Genomic DNA, 13,788 nt, shown 5'->3' on the forward strand with positions numbered 1-13,788 from the left:
TCAGACTCAAGAAACAGATGCAGCACAGAGCTGATCAAAAATGAACTTCAACCCCCCCCACTCAGAGAAACTGGTTGGACATTGTGGAAAAACTACACGATATGGAGAACTTTACACACAATTTAAGACTTCAACAATCTGTCTGACAAGGAAAATGGAAAAAATGGACTGACTTTATAAACCATCGAAAAGACTGAAGAGAATGGACTATTTTAAAGGAGGCTAAACTGATGTTTGACAACTGACACCAAAGTTTGTTTGATGTGTTTATTTTGATGTAACCTCATCAAAAAAAGCAAATAAAATATAAGTTAAAAAAAACAAACATCAACTTCAACTTCGGTAAACTGTGACTTGTCATGTAAGCACTTCTCTCTGGCTGGACAAAAGGACAAAAGACTGCTTAAGTCAGTCAAGAGCAGCAAAAAGTATCCATGGAAAAAGTACATTTGTTAAGTCATACTCCTCTTTTGCATTTAATTTTTCTTTTGCCTGTTTTTTGATGTAAAGAGCCAAATTGTGGTTCATTTGGGGTTTATTCATATGAGGTTACATAATGATACAGTAAGGATTAAAGGGAATATATACACTTTCTGCATTTCCAACTGAATCAGACTATGAATATACGCTGAATTCACACATCATGCTCACACCACCATGGCACCGTACACCTGTCCCTTATTTAGGATTGAGAAAGTTGGCAACCCTACTTGTGACTTACAGCAGCGCAGGGCTTTATGGGAGTCAGCGCTAGTTGTAGCAGGTAGCTTGACACAAACTGTTTTTATAATTCTCGTGTACAAGTTAACTGAATAAACCCTAGGCTGTTACTAAGAGATCTAAGCAGGTATATTTCTTCATTAGGGGTGAACTTTGTCTCGCTGTTTGCTGTATTTGCGCTCTGCTAAACTATCAAGCAGCTAGCTAGCACTGCACTGCTAGCATGTATGTCCTGTACAAACCAAGCGGCAACCTCTGGTCTAAAAATATGACTCCAATGCGGTAGTGCTAACAACTGCAGTTCATCGAGGATCCGCTTGAGGCTGGCTCCGGAAGTACCGGAAACCACATACAAATGAATTCAATAAAGACGATCTTTGCAGCAGAAATAAACATGTTTACAGCCTGGTACAAAAGACAAGTGTAGTCTGGATAGCTCATTTCATGATCAGCTCACTCTGTAGGTGGGGTGAATTTTTTTCTAACGCGGCAATTTCGAAGATATTGAGATTACGAGTCTTCCAATGAGAGGCACAGCTGACTGCGGGAACACTGTAGCTGTTGGCTAGGAGGCTCAAAGCCCGCCTCTTTACGTCACACTGGCTCGACAGGAGCAATATGGCTGCCGCCGACGATTGGCCTCAAAACAGCTCTTCAGAAACAGATGGATGACGTCATGGATCCTACGTCCATATTTTATACAGTCTATGGTACAGACACAAGAGAAGTGCCGCTCTCCTCGTCTGATTCCCTGGAAGAGAGTCAGAAAGTGTAATTCACAAAATGTCAACTCTTCCATCAATAGTTGGACCGACTCTTGGTAATTGCTTTTCGGTTTATTGCCACAACATTTTATTGAGGTCAGCGACAGTGTCAGCCCTCTGTGTTGTACACTCCTAAAACTTTTCTTTCTCGCTAACAAGGCAGCGCTTCACTCTCTTCAATGTCTTACAAAAGCTAGCTGTGTACAGTCAGTGTCTGGAGCTGCTCCTTCCTTCTCACTTCATTATTTCTGGAGAAGAGCGCAGAGAACCACAGCCACGAGGGCAGACAGAGCAACACGGAGATTGACACCATTTAATGAGCTGCATGGGGCTTTGTGTGACAAAATGATAACATTCTCTGCTTTGAGTATATCAAGCTAATAGGCTTTAACAAATGACTATCAAAGCGTCTGTCAAATAAGACATAAAGTGTGTTGTTTTTAGTATGAGTGGTATTTTTAGTGCGGCCTGACGTCAGAGAAAAGAGTCAAAGAGCACAAAGCGAATGTTTCACTGAGAATACTGAGGCACAGAGCCAGAAATATGATGCATCACACATCAGTGCTTAAAGAAGCAGGATGCGTCATAGGGAGCCAAAAGCAGAAGTTTAAGAGTCACTGTCATGGTTGGCCGGCATGTTGAAGTCTTAAACTAAACTTTTAACACAAATATCAAACCTTTTTATTTCAACACAACAGGTCAGCTGCCAGAAGATACAGTCATAAACCTTTACCTGATACAAATCTGTAACTGTGAACACATTTTCAATCTTCGGGGCCTGTGAGAGCTCAGTTAGTACACCAAACTTTTTCCTGCTTCAGCAGCTCTCAAACCGCCGTCTCAACAAAGCGCTCTGTAAAGGTCACAAGCCACTTCCGGAAATGGGCGACTTCCTGTTGGCTGTCTTGAGCACAAGCTGAGAGATTGTTTTTGAAAGTTGCACCATAGAGTCTCATGTACTTAATTGAGTTATATGACTAGGAAGCACTCAGATATGATCAGAAATAGTTTTTTGTCACTGTTTCATTTTGCACGTTAGGTAACAGGGAAGTTGTCCATGGATTTATTAGGGATGAGGTAGGAGTAATAAAACTGATTTAGGTAGGAGAACAGACACACAGTCACTGACTTCCTCAAACACTCAATATGCTTCACAGGCTAACAGGGTGCAAAAAAAACACTTTTTGGGGGAGAAATGTAACAGCTCATGAACCACTGTGACTTTTAAGTATTAAGGAAGCCTGTTAGAATATTAAAAAAGCACAGACAAATACATCTGTGTGAAGTAAGTTGGGTTTTAGGGTTGCTAAAGATTTAAATTGACATTAAAAATACAGAACGGAGCATATTTTCACTGTGGTCTATCAGCTTGAGCTCACTTTCAGTGGAGATGAGGATGACTTTGTGTAGTTAAACTAGGATTGTGACTTGATTCATAATAACAGTTTTAAACTGAAGGTAAAAATGTGCTAAATAATTGATTGATCCAGCCTCTGAAATGTGAGAATTTACACATTATCTCTGTTTCTCTGAATGCGTTTTGGTTTCAGACACAAATAAGATATTTTAAGGCGTCACTTTGGACTCTTCAGAAATGTGTTTTCAGGGCGTTGGTGGCCTAGCGGTCGAAGCGCCCCACAAACAGAGGCTACAGTCCTCGTTGCAGGGGTCGCAGGTTCGATTCCCTGCAAGTTTTCCCCCGCTCTCTACTCCCCACATTTCCTGTCTCTCTTCAGCTGTCCTATAAAATAAAGGCAAAAAGGCCAAAAATATGACTTAAAAAAAAAAAGAAAGAAAGAAATGTGTTTTCAGTAGTTATGCAGTTGAAATAAATTATTTGATTAATCTGATAAAAAAAAATGAATTGTATGAAACTTCACTTTACTACATGCTAAAAGAAAAAGATACCCAGTAATTCCAGGTGCAGACATTAACTTTAAATCGCCAATATTTTAAGATATATATTTAAGATATTTTAAGGTCAGCCTAACCTTGACATGTGATGTGACTACAGTTACTTATTTCAAGTTCATCATCTAAATGAAAGGAGGCCAATATTGTTTGAAAAACAAAATATTAACCCTCCTGTTATGTTGCGGGTCAAATTGACCCTTTTTAAAGTCTATTTTAGGCAATATATGTCTTCCAAACCAGCTAAATGCAGCATCAAAATCTGGGCAACATGTCACAGAAGAAGTGTCTCGTGTTAATTTATCAACATCACTTCATTAAAAACAAAATAATCTAAATGTAATATAAAATTTAAAAAATTCTGTCATGTAAAACTATTGTATTTATGTTTAGGGCTTAATTTGAATGAAAAATGAGTGAGTTATCCTCTTTGAGCCATGATCTGTGAGAATTAAAGAACACCAATGGACTAAATCTTGATTTAAATGGTTAGTAAAGGAGTTAAAAATTTGATTTTAAAAAATGTTAATTGGGATTTTTTGGGGTTCTGACACTTCTGGATAATTAAATATGCCCCAGGTCAAATTGACCCTAGAACATTATTGCTGTTCCAGAGAAACAAACATAACAAGAGGGTTAAGTTATAATGAAGTAATCAAATTGAATAGCAGTAGTGTTCAGTTTTTCCATACACCAGCACCTCTGTTATAACATCTGCAATCAGCATAAAAAGCATAACACTGGAGAACTGTCTTTATGTAAAATGTCTCCTCTGCTTCAGCACTTCTACATCGAGTAGAACAGAAAGAGGAAGAAACATTTCAGATCTTTAGTTTCCCTCCTTGGTCTTCATCAGCTCACGTTCTGGTCCATTTTGGTCTTTCACTTCCTGTTCGCCTCGTTTACAATTCCCACAATATTGCTTCATGCTTTCCTACCACAGAAAACAAATCTGCAGTCACAGATGTGTATACTGCATCATATTCAAATGTGTTTCTTATTCTGTCAAGTCTTTTTTCACAGGTGCTTTGGGGCAGCTTTGTTCTTTATGCATGGCTGACATGAAGGAGCCGTCTGTAGACTCTGGCCTTATAAACTTTCTGCATTACAACCACTCAGCACCTCGTCCGTATAAATACAAGCTTTTCATTTAACGGAAAAAAATTGTACCTACACAGCCGGTAATACGAGTTCCTGTGTTCATCCAACCAGCAAGGCAACTCTTCAAGGGATTTCTATTGCTTCCCATTTTCAGGTGTGTATGCCCAGTCGTTATTTTGGCTACAAGCACAACCTTTAAAACTGCACATACGTGTTTCTATTATTACTCACTAAATGCACCAAACGCATTTCCTCTATACAGTAGGTGTTTATGTAATAAAGTTTCGAAGGTCTGGGAATGCTTCAAGATTATATAATGAGACATGAGGAGTCAGAACCATTGGGGGGGTTGAATACACTGGTAATGAAACTGCACAAGCACAATGAAATAACTGAGCTTTAAATGTCAAGGCACGTACACTCCAAATAAAACAAATTAATATTTAACCATGATTGCATTTGAACAAGGAAGTACCCTTCACATAACTCCAAATTCAGAAACTCCAGATAACGTGTTGTCTCGCCACTGAAGCAAAAATAGATTATAAATCATTAAACAAGACTGGGTTAACAGCCTTGGATTATTGGTACCATTAAGACCATTTCCAACCTAAAAATAAACTTGTACACTGTTGTTTAGTGACCTCAAAGTCAGGGTTGAAGTCCTGGTTACACAGGAAAAGGAAGGACGGGGAAAACTTCTAAACAAGTAATAACCCAGCCAAATATTACAGAATCTTCTTCATCCAACTGATAGCTGACTACATTTCTTCTGAGAAAGCAAACAGAAAACTTGAGGGGAAAAAAGATGAAACCTTGTTGTGTGTGACATGCTCATGCACCAGTTTTCAGCACCTGCTTCTGACCATGAGACACAACTAGAACTGGCAGAGAGACCACTGTCCATCAGACTCCTATCTGATTACATTGCTCAATTCCTGAATGACTCAGCAGAAAATATCCCCCATTAAAAAGAAAGGGGATGTTTGTGTGTGTTTGTGTGAGTGTGTGTACATGATTCATGCTCCCCACTGGTAGAAAAAAAAAACCTCAAACACAATGGCGGCCTTGTTCCCTGAAGCTATGACTGATAACTGATTTTCCTATTATTCCTTCTTCCTCTCCACCACAGTTTATGGAAGGGCTTGATGGCAAAAATTTTAAATTAAATGTTTATTTTAATATTTTACTGGTGGCTGAACAATAGATTGGAATTTGACTGTCTGCAAAGATTTCAAGAAAACTGATTACACTTTGAATAAAGTGTTCCACAGTATGTTGGGTATTGTATGTTGGGATAATCGTGTCTGCAGAAAGAAAAAAATATGAAAACAATGTCAAGAGCTGAAGGCTGGAATTGAATGTTTGGTCAGAGTGGTGCTTTGATCAGGCACTTCATGGTTTGAATAATTTGGACGGTTTCAGATTTTATATTATCTAAGCAAATTGGTTGCACAGCTGCACAAGTTTAAACAAAACTGAGCGTTCACTGACTGTTTTTTTTATGAAAGGCAGCACCACAAGCTGCAAGCACATTGGTACCCTTATAAGGTTGTTTATCAGTGACCATTCGTAAATGATTGTCTGTTTACATATCCAACAGATATGGAGCAACAAAACCATTCCCACAGAGGAATGTCTTTCTTTTATTTTACTGTCCTTTTAGCTTAGTTTTGGTCTCCACCAATTTGCCAGCATTTTTTTATACAATACAATACATCATAAGAAACAAACATCTGTGTTTGTGAGGTAGACAGATAAGTAGGGATGAAATACAAAAGAAAGAAGCTCCAAAACCTACAGGGACTGAATGGCACTAACCAGCTACCAATTATTGATCAGCCCACCAGCGATTAAGGAACCCATCTGCTATGACCAAACTACAATTTAGGCCACTTGCAATATTTCTTGGCTCTGGATGTCACCAGCAGATGGTGTCTGATATGTAAATTAGTTTGGAAAATCGGAAAATCTGAGTCGTCAGTCAATAGTCAATTGAATCTCAAAATAGCATTTCAGGTTTTCACCTGATGTGTCCTCCACATAGACAATTTTTATGCAACGAAAGGGCAACAAAGGCAAACTGGTACACGCCTAAATCAAAATTTTGTCCCTTCCCTGCAACACACCTCTTTTTATGAAGTTATTTTTGCCTTTTATTGATAGCACAACCATAGAAAGACAGGATATATATGGAGCAGAGAATGGGGGAAGACAGTAAAGACTCTTGGCCGGGTTGTCAAACCAGCGACTGTGGGGACGAGGACCATAGCCTCCATATATGGGGTGGGCCCTTGAACCACTAAGTCAACCGCCGACCCCCAACAAAACAACTTCTACACATGCAGTATATACAATTATCCTTTTCAATAGGTTAGCCTGCTAACCATAGCAGCTCAACAACTAGCCCCAAGAACAGTCAGTTAAGAATGTACTTCCGGTTCAACCTCCAATGTGGATAAGACAAGCCATTGCAGAATGCAAAATACTGCAGTTCCTCAAGTGCCCACATGAGGCTGGCTGGAAGCACCATAAACACCAAGCAGCAACCTCCAGTCTCAAACTATGAAGCCCATGTGGAAGTGTTATTAACTGCAGTTCATCGAGAATCCGTTTGAGGCTGGCTGCAGAAACATCGGAAACCATATACACACCAATTCAAAAAAGACGATCTTTGCAGCATTAATAAACATGTTTACAGCCTGGTTCAAGAATTGGCTTGGCCTTACTTAGCTAATCTCTCTATCGGCACACACTGTACAGGGGGTGAATTTTTTCTAGTGAGATGGTTCAGAAGATATTAAGATTACAAGTTTTTGCCCAAATAGGGACATGACTGACTTGACTTGATGGGACCACATAGCTGTTGGCTAAGAGGCTCAAACTCCGCCCCTTTATGTCACACTGCCTGGTTGAGCTCCGCATTTCCAATATGGCTGCCGCCATCGATTGGCTTCAAAACAGTGTTCAGGAACAGATGGGTGACATCATTTTGCATTTGCATTGTTTATACAGTCTATGATAAACAGCCATATTAAACTTCCATTTCTACAGCAAACAGTCCTCGTCCAAAAGCTTATTGCTCAACTCCTACACACAGTACAGGGTGAATTTTCTGTACAAATCGTCCTTTTTTATTATTATAAGGCTAAAAGTTGTGCAAAAAAATGATTATTAGGGGCTGTTTTAACTGACAGGTGGGCATGATGCAGCTGTTAGCCAGGAGGCTCAAGGCCTGCCTCACTTCTGCCTCTTTGCCTGTGATTGGATCGACTCGCTTCTGAGCCCCTCTCCAGAAACCAATGGGAAACATCGCTAAGACTATGTCCATGTGTTGTACAGTCTAAGTTCTGTTTCATCTACATTGTAATATAAATAATATATATAAATTTTTTCAGTGACTGCTGAGATGAGACGTACATTCAGAAGAAGTTTTCAGACATACAACCAAAACAACAAGCAAGAAGAAACTGAAATGCTTCTTTGGAGGGGAGGAGATTATTCCCACTTGTGGATTTGTCACAACAAGAAGTCTGTGACATTACACATAGTGCTTTTGTTTCAATAATTGTGAGGTAGTTTTTTTTAAATACCCAGCCCCACCCATTTTATTCACATAACCCTGTTATTGTTCTGCTGTGCAATAAGCTCAGAGGAGAAGAGATGAGCCAAAACCAACACAGTCATCAGCAGTCTCACAGTCTGGATGTTCATTTGCAAACTATGCTGTCTATATGTTCTGTTATCAGTCCGGCTGCATCCCCATCATCCTGTCCAGACAGCACGGGAGGTAATGATGGCAAATTATTCTGCTTCATTATAAATTTATAATCTCGATCAAATCAAAGTGTATTAGTCTGTCATCAATAATGGATGTGAGTCTGCAAATATAACCAAACCCAGTGACTCATTTAGTCTGCAGAGGTTCATTAGGCAGGAGAGAGCTGCAGTCTGAGACGATGAAAGCCTGGATGACCTTAGTCAGTTTGAAGAGGATAAAAAGGCTTCATTTTGGAGATACTGTGTCTGTCTGGCGACAAGAAGAAAACATTTCTGGCCTACACAGCAAACTTAGATAACTGAACAAATACTGCTCTCTTGTTTTACATGGGGAGACAGTTTTATATCCGACAATTCAGACACTGGAACAAGTAACAGATCTGCGAGTTAATCTCTGCGCTGTGAGATTACTGCAGCTGACAAAGACTCAAAGTGAACAACTTCACATCTCTTTTCTTACCAAGGACACGAAGCACGTTCCACATACAGGAGGGCTTTGTGTGAGAAGAAGCTGTTCAAATTATCTGTTTGGAATATAATGTGGGAGTCAATGACAACAGAGACAATGAGAGGAACTTATGATTACAGATGATATGATTGGGCACAGTTCAGATAGTGAGAGGAGGCTGGGATGTAAAATCCTGGGCTGTGCAGACAGAATTAAAGTCCACTACCTATTCAGTGTCTGAAACGGTATGAGTCATACTAAAGGATGTATGAAAATGTAAAAGAATTCAGGCTTCCTATAAAAGGTAACTGTTTATTAAAAACATGAATTTAAAGCTATATGCTTTATTTTCTTGCAGGGTTAGATGATAAAATAGGCTGGCAGGCTTTTATGAGTCATATGTAGCAACAAAAATGTTAAATTTTGTCTGTCTGTAAAGTTCCCCTCCTCCATTCTGTTGCAAGTGTTCAATACTGTAATTTAATATTTAATTCCCCCAATGTATCATCTCTGTTGATTTTTGCTCTGTAATATTTAGACTTAATGCTAAATAACGCTTAAAAATCCCAACTTTGATAGTAACTCTAACAATGTATTTAATTGCTGAACATAATGCTTTAAAACACGTCAATAACTGTGACCTGTTAAACTGTGCTGTTAAGTTGAAGCCAACAAACACCAGTAGCAAACAGACCACAACATGGCCACTTTTTCTTTACATAATTACATAACTCATAGAAACCATTCAGAAGCCAACACTGCTTGTTTCCTGGCAACTTCTACTTTTAAAGAGATGAATGAGAAGAAGAGTTGAGGAGAACGTAGGAATACCCACAGATAGAGATCTCATTGAAAAACCAAGAAGAGTCAGCGAGTTAAATGCATGACTCAGAGAACAGGGACTATTTTCAAACTCATTCTTTGAAGTGGGGTAATATAAACTGTAGAAACTGTACAGGTTTGCACATACACAGAAAGACACATACTGGATCTATAGAAATAATGCTGCTGAAATAAAGTATAATCATGCTACCTGAATAAACTAAAATGATCATTATAAGTATACTCTACTTGTATGCTACATTAGTATGTAGCTACTTAAAGCAGCTACTAACATGCACATGAGGGGATTTATAAATGTCTAATAGGAGGATCTCAGGCAAGCTGCATCAGTATCTGCTTTGAAATCACAGCTGAAAACATATTTTTATTGAAAGGCCTTCCTGTAATATTGTTTTATCCACGATGTTACATTTATTTTAAATCTACTTTTATTCATGGTTTTCTTTTATTCACTCAGTTTTATTTGTTTTACTGATTTTAATTGTTTTAATTGCTTTTAGTAGTTTCTCTTTTACTCTTTTTTCAGCTGTTCCTCTTAAATTGTCTTGCCAGCTCATATAGCCCCCCCAGCTTTGTTTTCTTTATTGTTTTTTTTGTGAGGCAAAGCACTTTGTAACGTCTGTTATGATAATTGCTTTATAAATAAACTTTATTATTATTATCATTATTATTACTATTTTTATTATAATAATAATAATAATAATAATAATAATAATAATAATAATAATAATAATAATAATAATAATAAGGATATAAAGTATGCAGCTTTGTTATACAGCGCATTAAATTCAAGAACAGGTTATTTTTTATTTGAAAAAATACAAAATTATAAAAGTATTTTTTAAGTAGGATCAAACTTCTTTATTTCTAATACTGCCATGCTATGTTAACATAGATATACCAGTACACTAAGTGCATGAGGAACTTGTAATAAAGTGTATTTACACTGTTACACTGGTTCAAGGGTAAGATAACTGCCTCCTATAGAATACCCCCAAAAAATCTGATTATTATTACTATCTTTAATTATTCTTTCAGGACCAAAAAAAAAGTTCCCACAGAGGAATGTCTTTCTTTCATTTTACTGTGCTTTTAGCTTAGTTTTGGTCTCCACCAATTTTCCAGCATTTTGTATACAATACAATACACAATGAGAAACAAACATCTGTGTTTGTGAGGTAAACAGATAAGTAGGGATGAAATACAATAGAAAGAGGCTCCAAAACCTACAGGGATTGTATGGCACTAACCAGCTCCCAATTATTGATTAGCCCACCAGCAATTAAGGAACCCATCTGCTATGACCAAACTACAATTTAGGCCACTTGCAATATTTCTTGGCTAAAAATTCTGGTTATTATTACTATCTTTAATTCTTTACATGGACTACTTGAGGGACATTGAATCCTAAAGGCTTGTAAAATCATCGGGCGTCACATTCAATACGTTACTAGGTTGTACAATATTAATAATACAACATTAGTTTGCAGCAAAGTTGATATGTGTGATTAAATCCTAGGAGACAGATGAGGAGGCACGAAACTTTGGGTGTCAGCAGAGCCGTGGGAAGTGGCTTTAAGTTGGGGGTGCTGTAGTAAGAGGTGCAATATTTTTTCTATTTGCATTTAGGTTACGTATGCAACTGATAGGCTATAGCGCACATACATTTTATTTTTATTTATCTGGTTTGAATACAAGCTTTCAAGAGAACTTTCATTATAAATTCACATCAATAACGAATATAATACAGGCTACTTTAATATGTATCAAATGCCCGACTTGCAACTTCCATACCCTGTTGTACAGCAAAGAGCATACAAGCCAGACCTGGTAAAACAGACCCATAAGGCAGTAAAGCTCATTGAACAGAACTTATCCAAATACGTTCAGTTTTTAATCAGGCACACACACAGGGCCCAGGCATCAGGTTATTTTAAAATGAACAATTTTTTAAAATTGCTATAATAATTTCTCAAATCTTCCTCAGGCATTACATTTTCATAAAATAATACAATCAAAATGATTTCTAAAAAACTGTTTTATTGTGTTAATTGATGTATTTATTTCAACTTATCAATGCATTCAGAAAAAAAGGTGTGATGCCTTTTCCAACAGGGGTGCTGCAGCACCCTCAGCACCCCTACTTCCCACGGCCATGGGTGTCAGTGATGCTGCTGTGAAGCCTCGTTTAACCTGGTTGACTCTGTGTGAGTTCATGTGTGTCTGTCTGTGTGTGTGTAAATGTGTCCTGGGACAATGCAGCTGTGTACTCACGCCCTGGTCTTGGGGAAGCCCATAGACAGCAGTATGTCCAGAGTGGACCCATGTTTGACGGTGCTCGGCCGGGTCTGGCGCTGCCTCCGAGGGGTCACTTTGGCATACAGTTCCTCTTTAGCTGCCATAACTCACTGCTCCATCGGTGTGTCAGCTCCTCGGCTCATCTGCTGTATGCTACTATCATTGATCTTATTATAAGAGATACTGGAACTCGAATGTAAGCAGTAGACTTTTTTAAACCAGAACTTGTGTGAAGCGGAAGCTCGTAGGAAACACCAAGCTCTGCGAATATATGAGCATTTCTCCGGGTACAACAAATGCTGCGATCTGGATCAAGCTGCCTCCTGACGGCTCGCACATGAAGTCAAAACCATCAGCAGGAGGGTCAGCCATGGGAAGTCACTCCTGCTCTCTCAGCCGTGCCCCTGGTTCACGTTCCCCAGCCGTGGTGAACATGTCTGGTTCCTCTGTGCTCCTCGCATCCGGTCCGCTGAGTTTTAAAAAAAACATGAGACGTGATTACATGAGCATCCTCTCCAAACGATGTCTTATTTATGAATGGATCCCGAGTGAGCGGAGCAGCGGGGGCTCAGCCTGTACGCGGCTGCAGCTCTGACTGCGCGCGGCCCATTTACTTTTAAAGGGACAGTACACTGTTTGTAAGAGAGGACAGGAAATCTGTGATAATAAATATAACTGAAAGTGAAACTCTTCACGGTTAGCTGTTCTGTTCTGTTCACTAGAGCACAGCTTTATATCACATAAGAAAGGCAGTGCGGAAAACTAGTGTCGGGGTAGAGCTTGGTTGGTGGAAAAAGTTGGTCACACTTCCCGTCTACGTATGTGGGTGTCGACATTCCCCGCATGCGCAGTGCTCGGCAGGGACAGCAGCAAGCCATCATCAGTTGCCATAGTAACTAACCAGTGGCAAACTTTTTTCTGAAACTTTTACATTTTATTGTTTTATTATAATTTGATTCAGCAATCAAGAGTTCGTATTTCTGATTAATCTGGATTAAGATTAACAAAGATTCCTTCTGACGGGCTGATTTGTGATTTACAAAAATATTATTATTTTATTGACTTATTTTTCTTTGAAGTTTACTGTGAGGATTTTTTATCATTATTATTACTGTTATTTTTGTTGTTATTATTATTTTGTAATTATCCTTATAACTATTTATGAAATTATTTATATTTATTGTTGTTGTTGTTATTATTACTCTTACTTATTTTCAAATGTTTATGTTAATCCTTACAATCTTAATATTATTATTATTTTGCATGTTTGTATTGAATTTTTTTATCTATTTTTAGACTTTCTTTTATTGATTTTTAGGCATTGATAAAACAAAAAAAACAAGACAAACATTAAGGACATAATGGAAATAAATAAGCAAATAAGAATAAAAGAAAGATGCTATAATGCTGACAGTAGTTGAGGTGGTGAAATTTACAGCACAAATATAAGAGTCATACATTCATACAATACGAGAAAGAAAGTAAAAAAAAGTCAGCGAACAAACAAAACAAAACTTAAGCATCAGCTTGTTACAATGTGAGTTGATGGCAGCTCTAAAAAAACACAATCTGTCATCTGAGACGCCATTAGGAGGGTTCAAGCGCAATGCGAGGTGGCTTGAGAGGGAGGTATGTTGGAAAAGGTCGTCCATTTGTCCAAATGGGGAATCCATATGTATTTACTTATTTTTAATTCTGTACTATCTGTTTATTTATTTATTTATCTTTACTTTCAGACTATAGACTAGGTGTTTTCAAAAAACTTGTTTGGATTTTTTGCCTCTGAGTCTGCTGCATTGTTGTTTTGGGATGTTGGCTGAGTCTAATAAAAACTTTTTAAAAAAAAAGAGAAAAAAAGATTAAATCATAGACAAAGATTAATAATGTAGCATAATATTGTTTATGCAGAACCCAATTTTGTCT

General features: G+C 38.1%; 1 protein-coding gene across 1 annotated transcript in view; it reads right to left on the reverse strand.

Annotated features, from left to right (window-relative positions):
- ubash3ba (ubiquitin associated and SH3 domain containing Ba) overlaps positions 1 to 12,680 on the reverse strand; it is a 33,227-nt gene extending 20,547 nt beyond the window's left edge. Inside the window, exon 1 of the mRNA XM_034684254.1 lies at positions 11,842 to 12,680. Within this exon, the coding sequence (XP_034540145.1) occupies positions 11,842 to 11,969 (128 nt within the window). The 5' untranslated portion in view covers positions 11,970 to 12,680. The remainder of the gene's footprint in view (positions 1 to 11,841) is intronic.
- Positions 12,681 to 13,788: the final 1,108 nt, after the last annotated feature.

This window comes from Notolabrus celidotus, chromosome 5 (assembly GCF_009762535.1).
Source record: "Notolabrus celidotus isolate fNotCel1 chromosome 5, fNotCel1.pri, whole genome shotgun sequence".
Taxonomy (NCBI): Eukaryota; Metazoa; Chordata; class Actinopteri; order Labriformes; family Labridae; genus Notolabrus; species Notolabrus celidotus.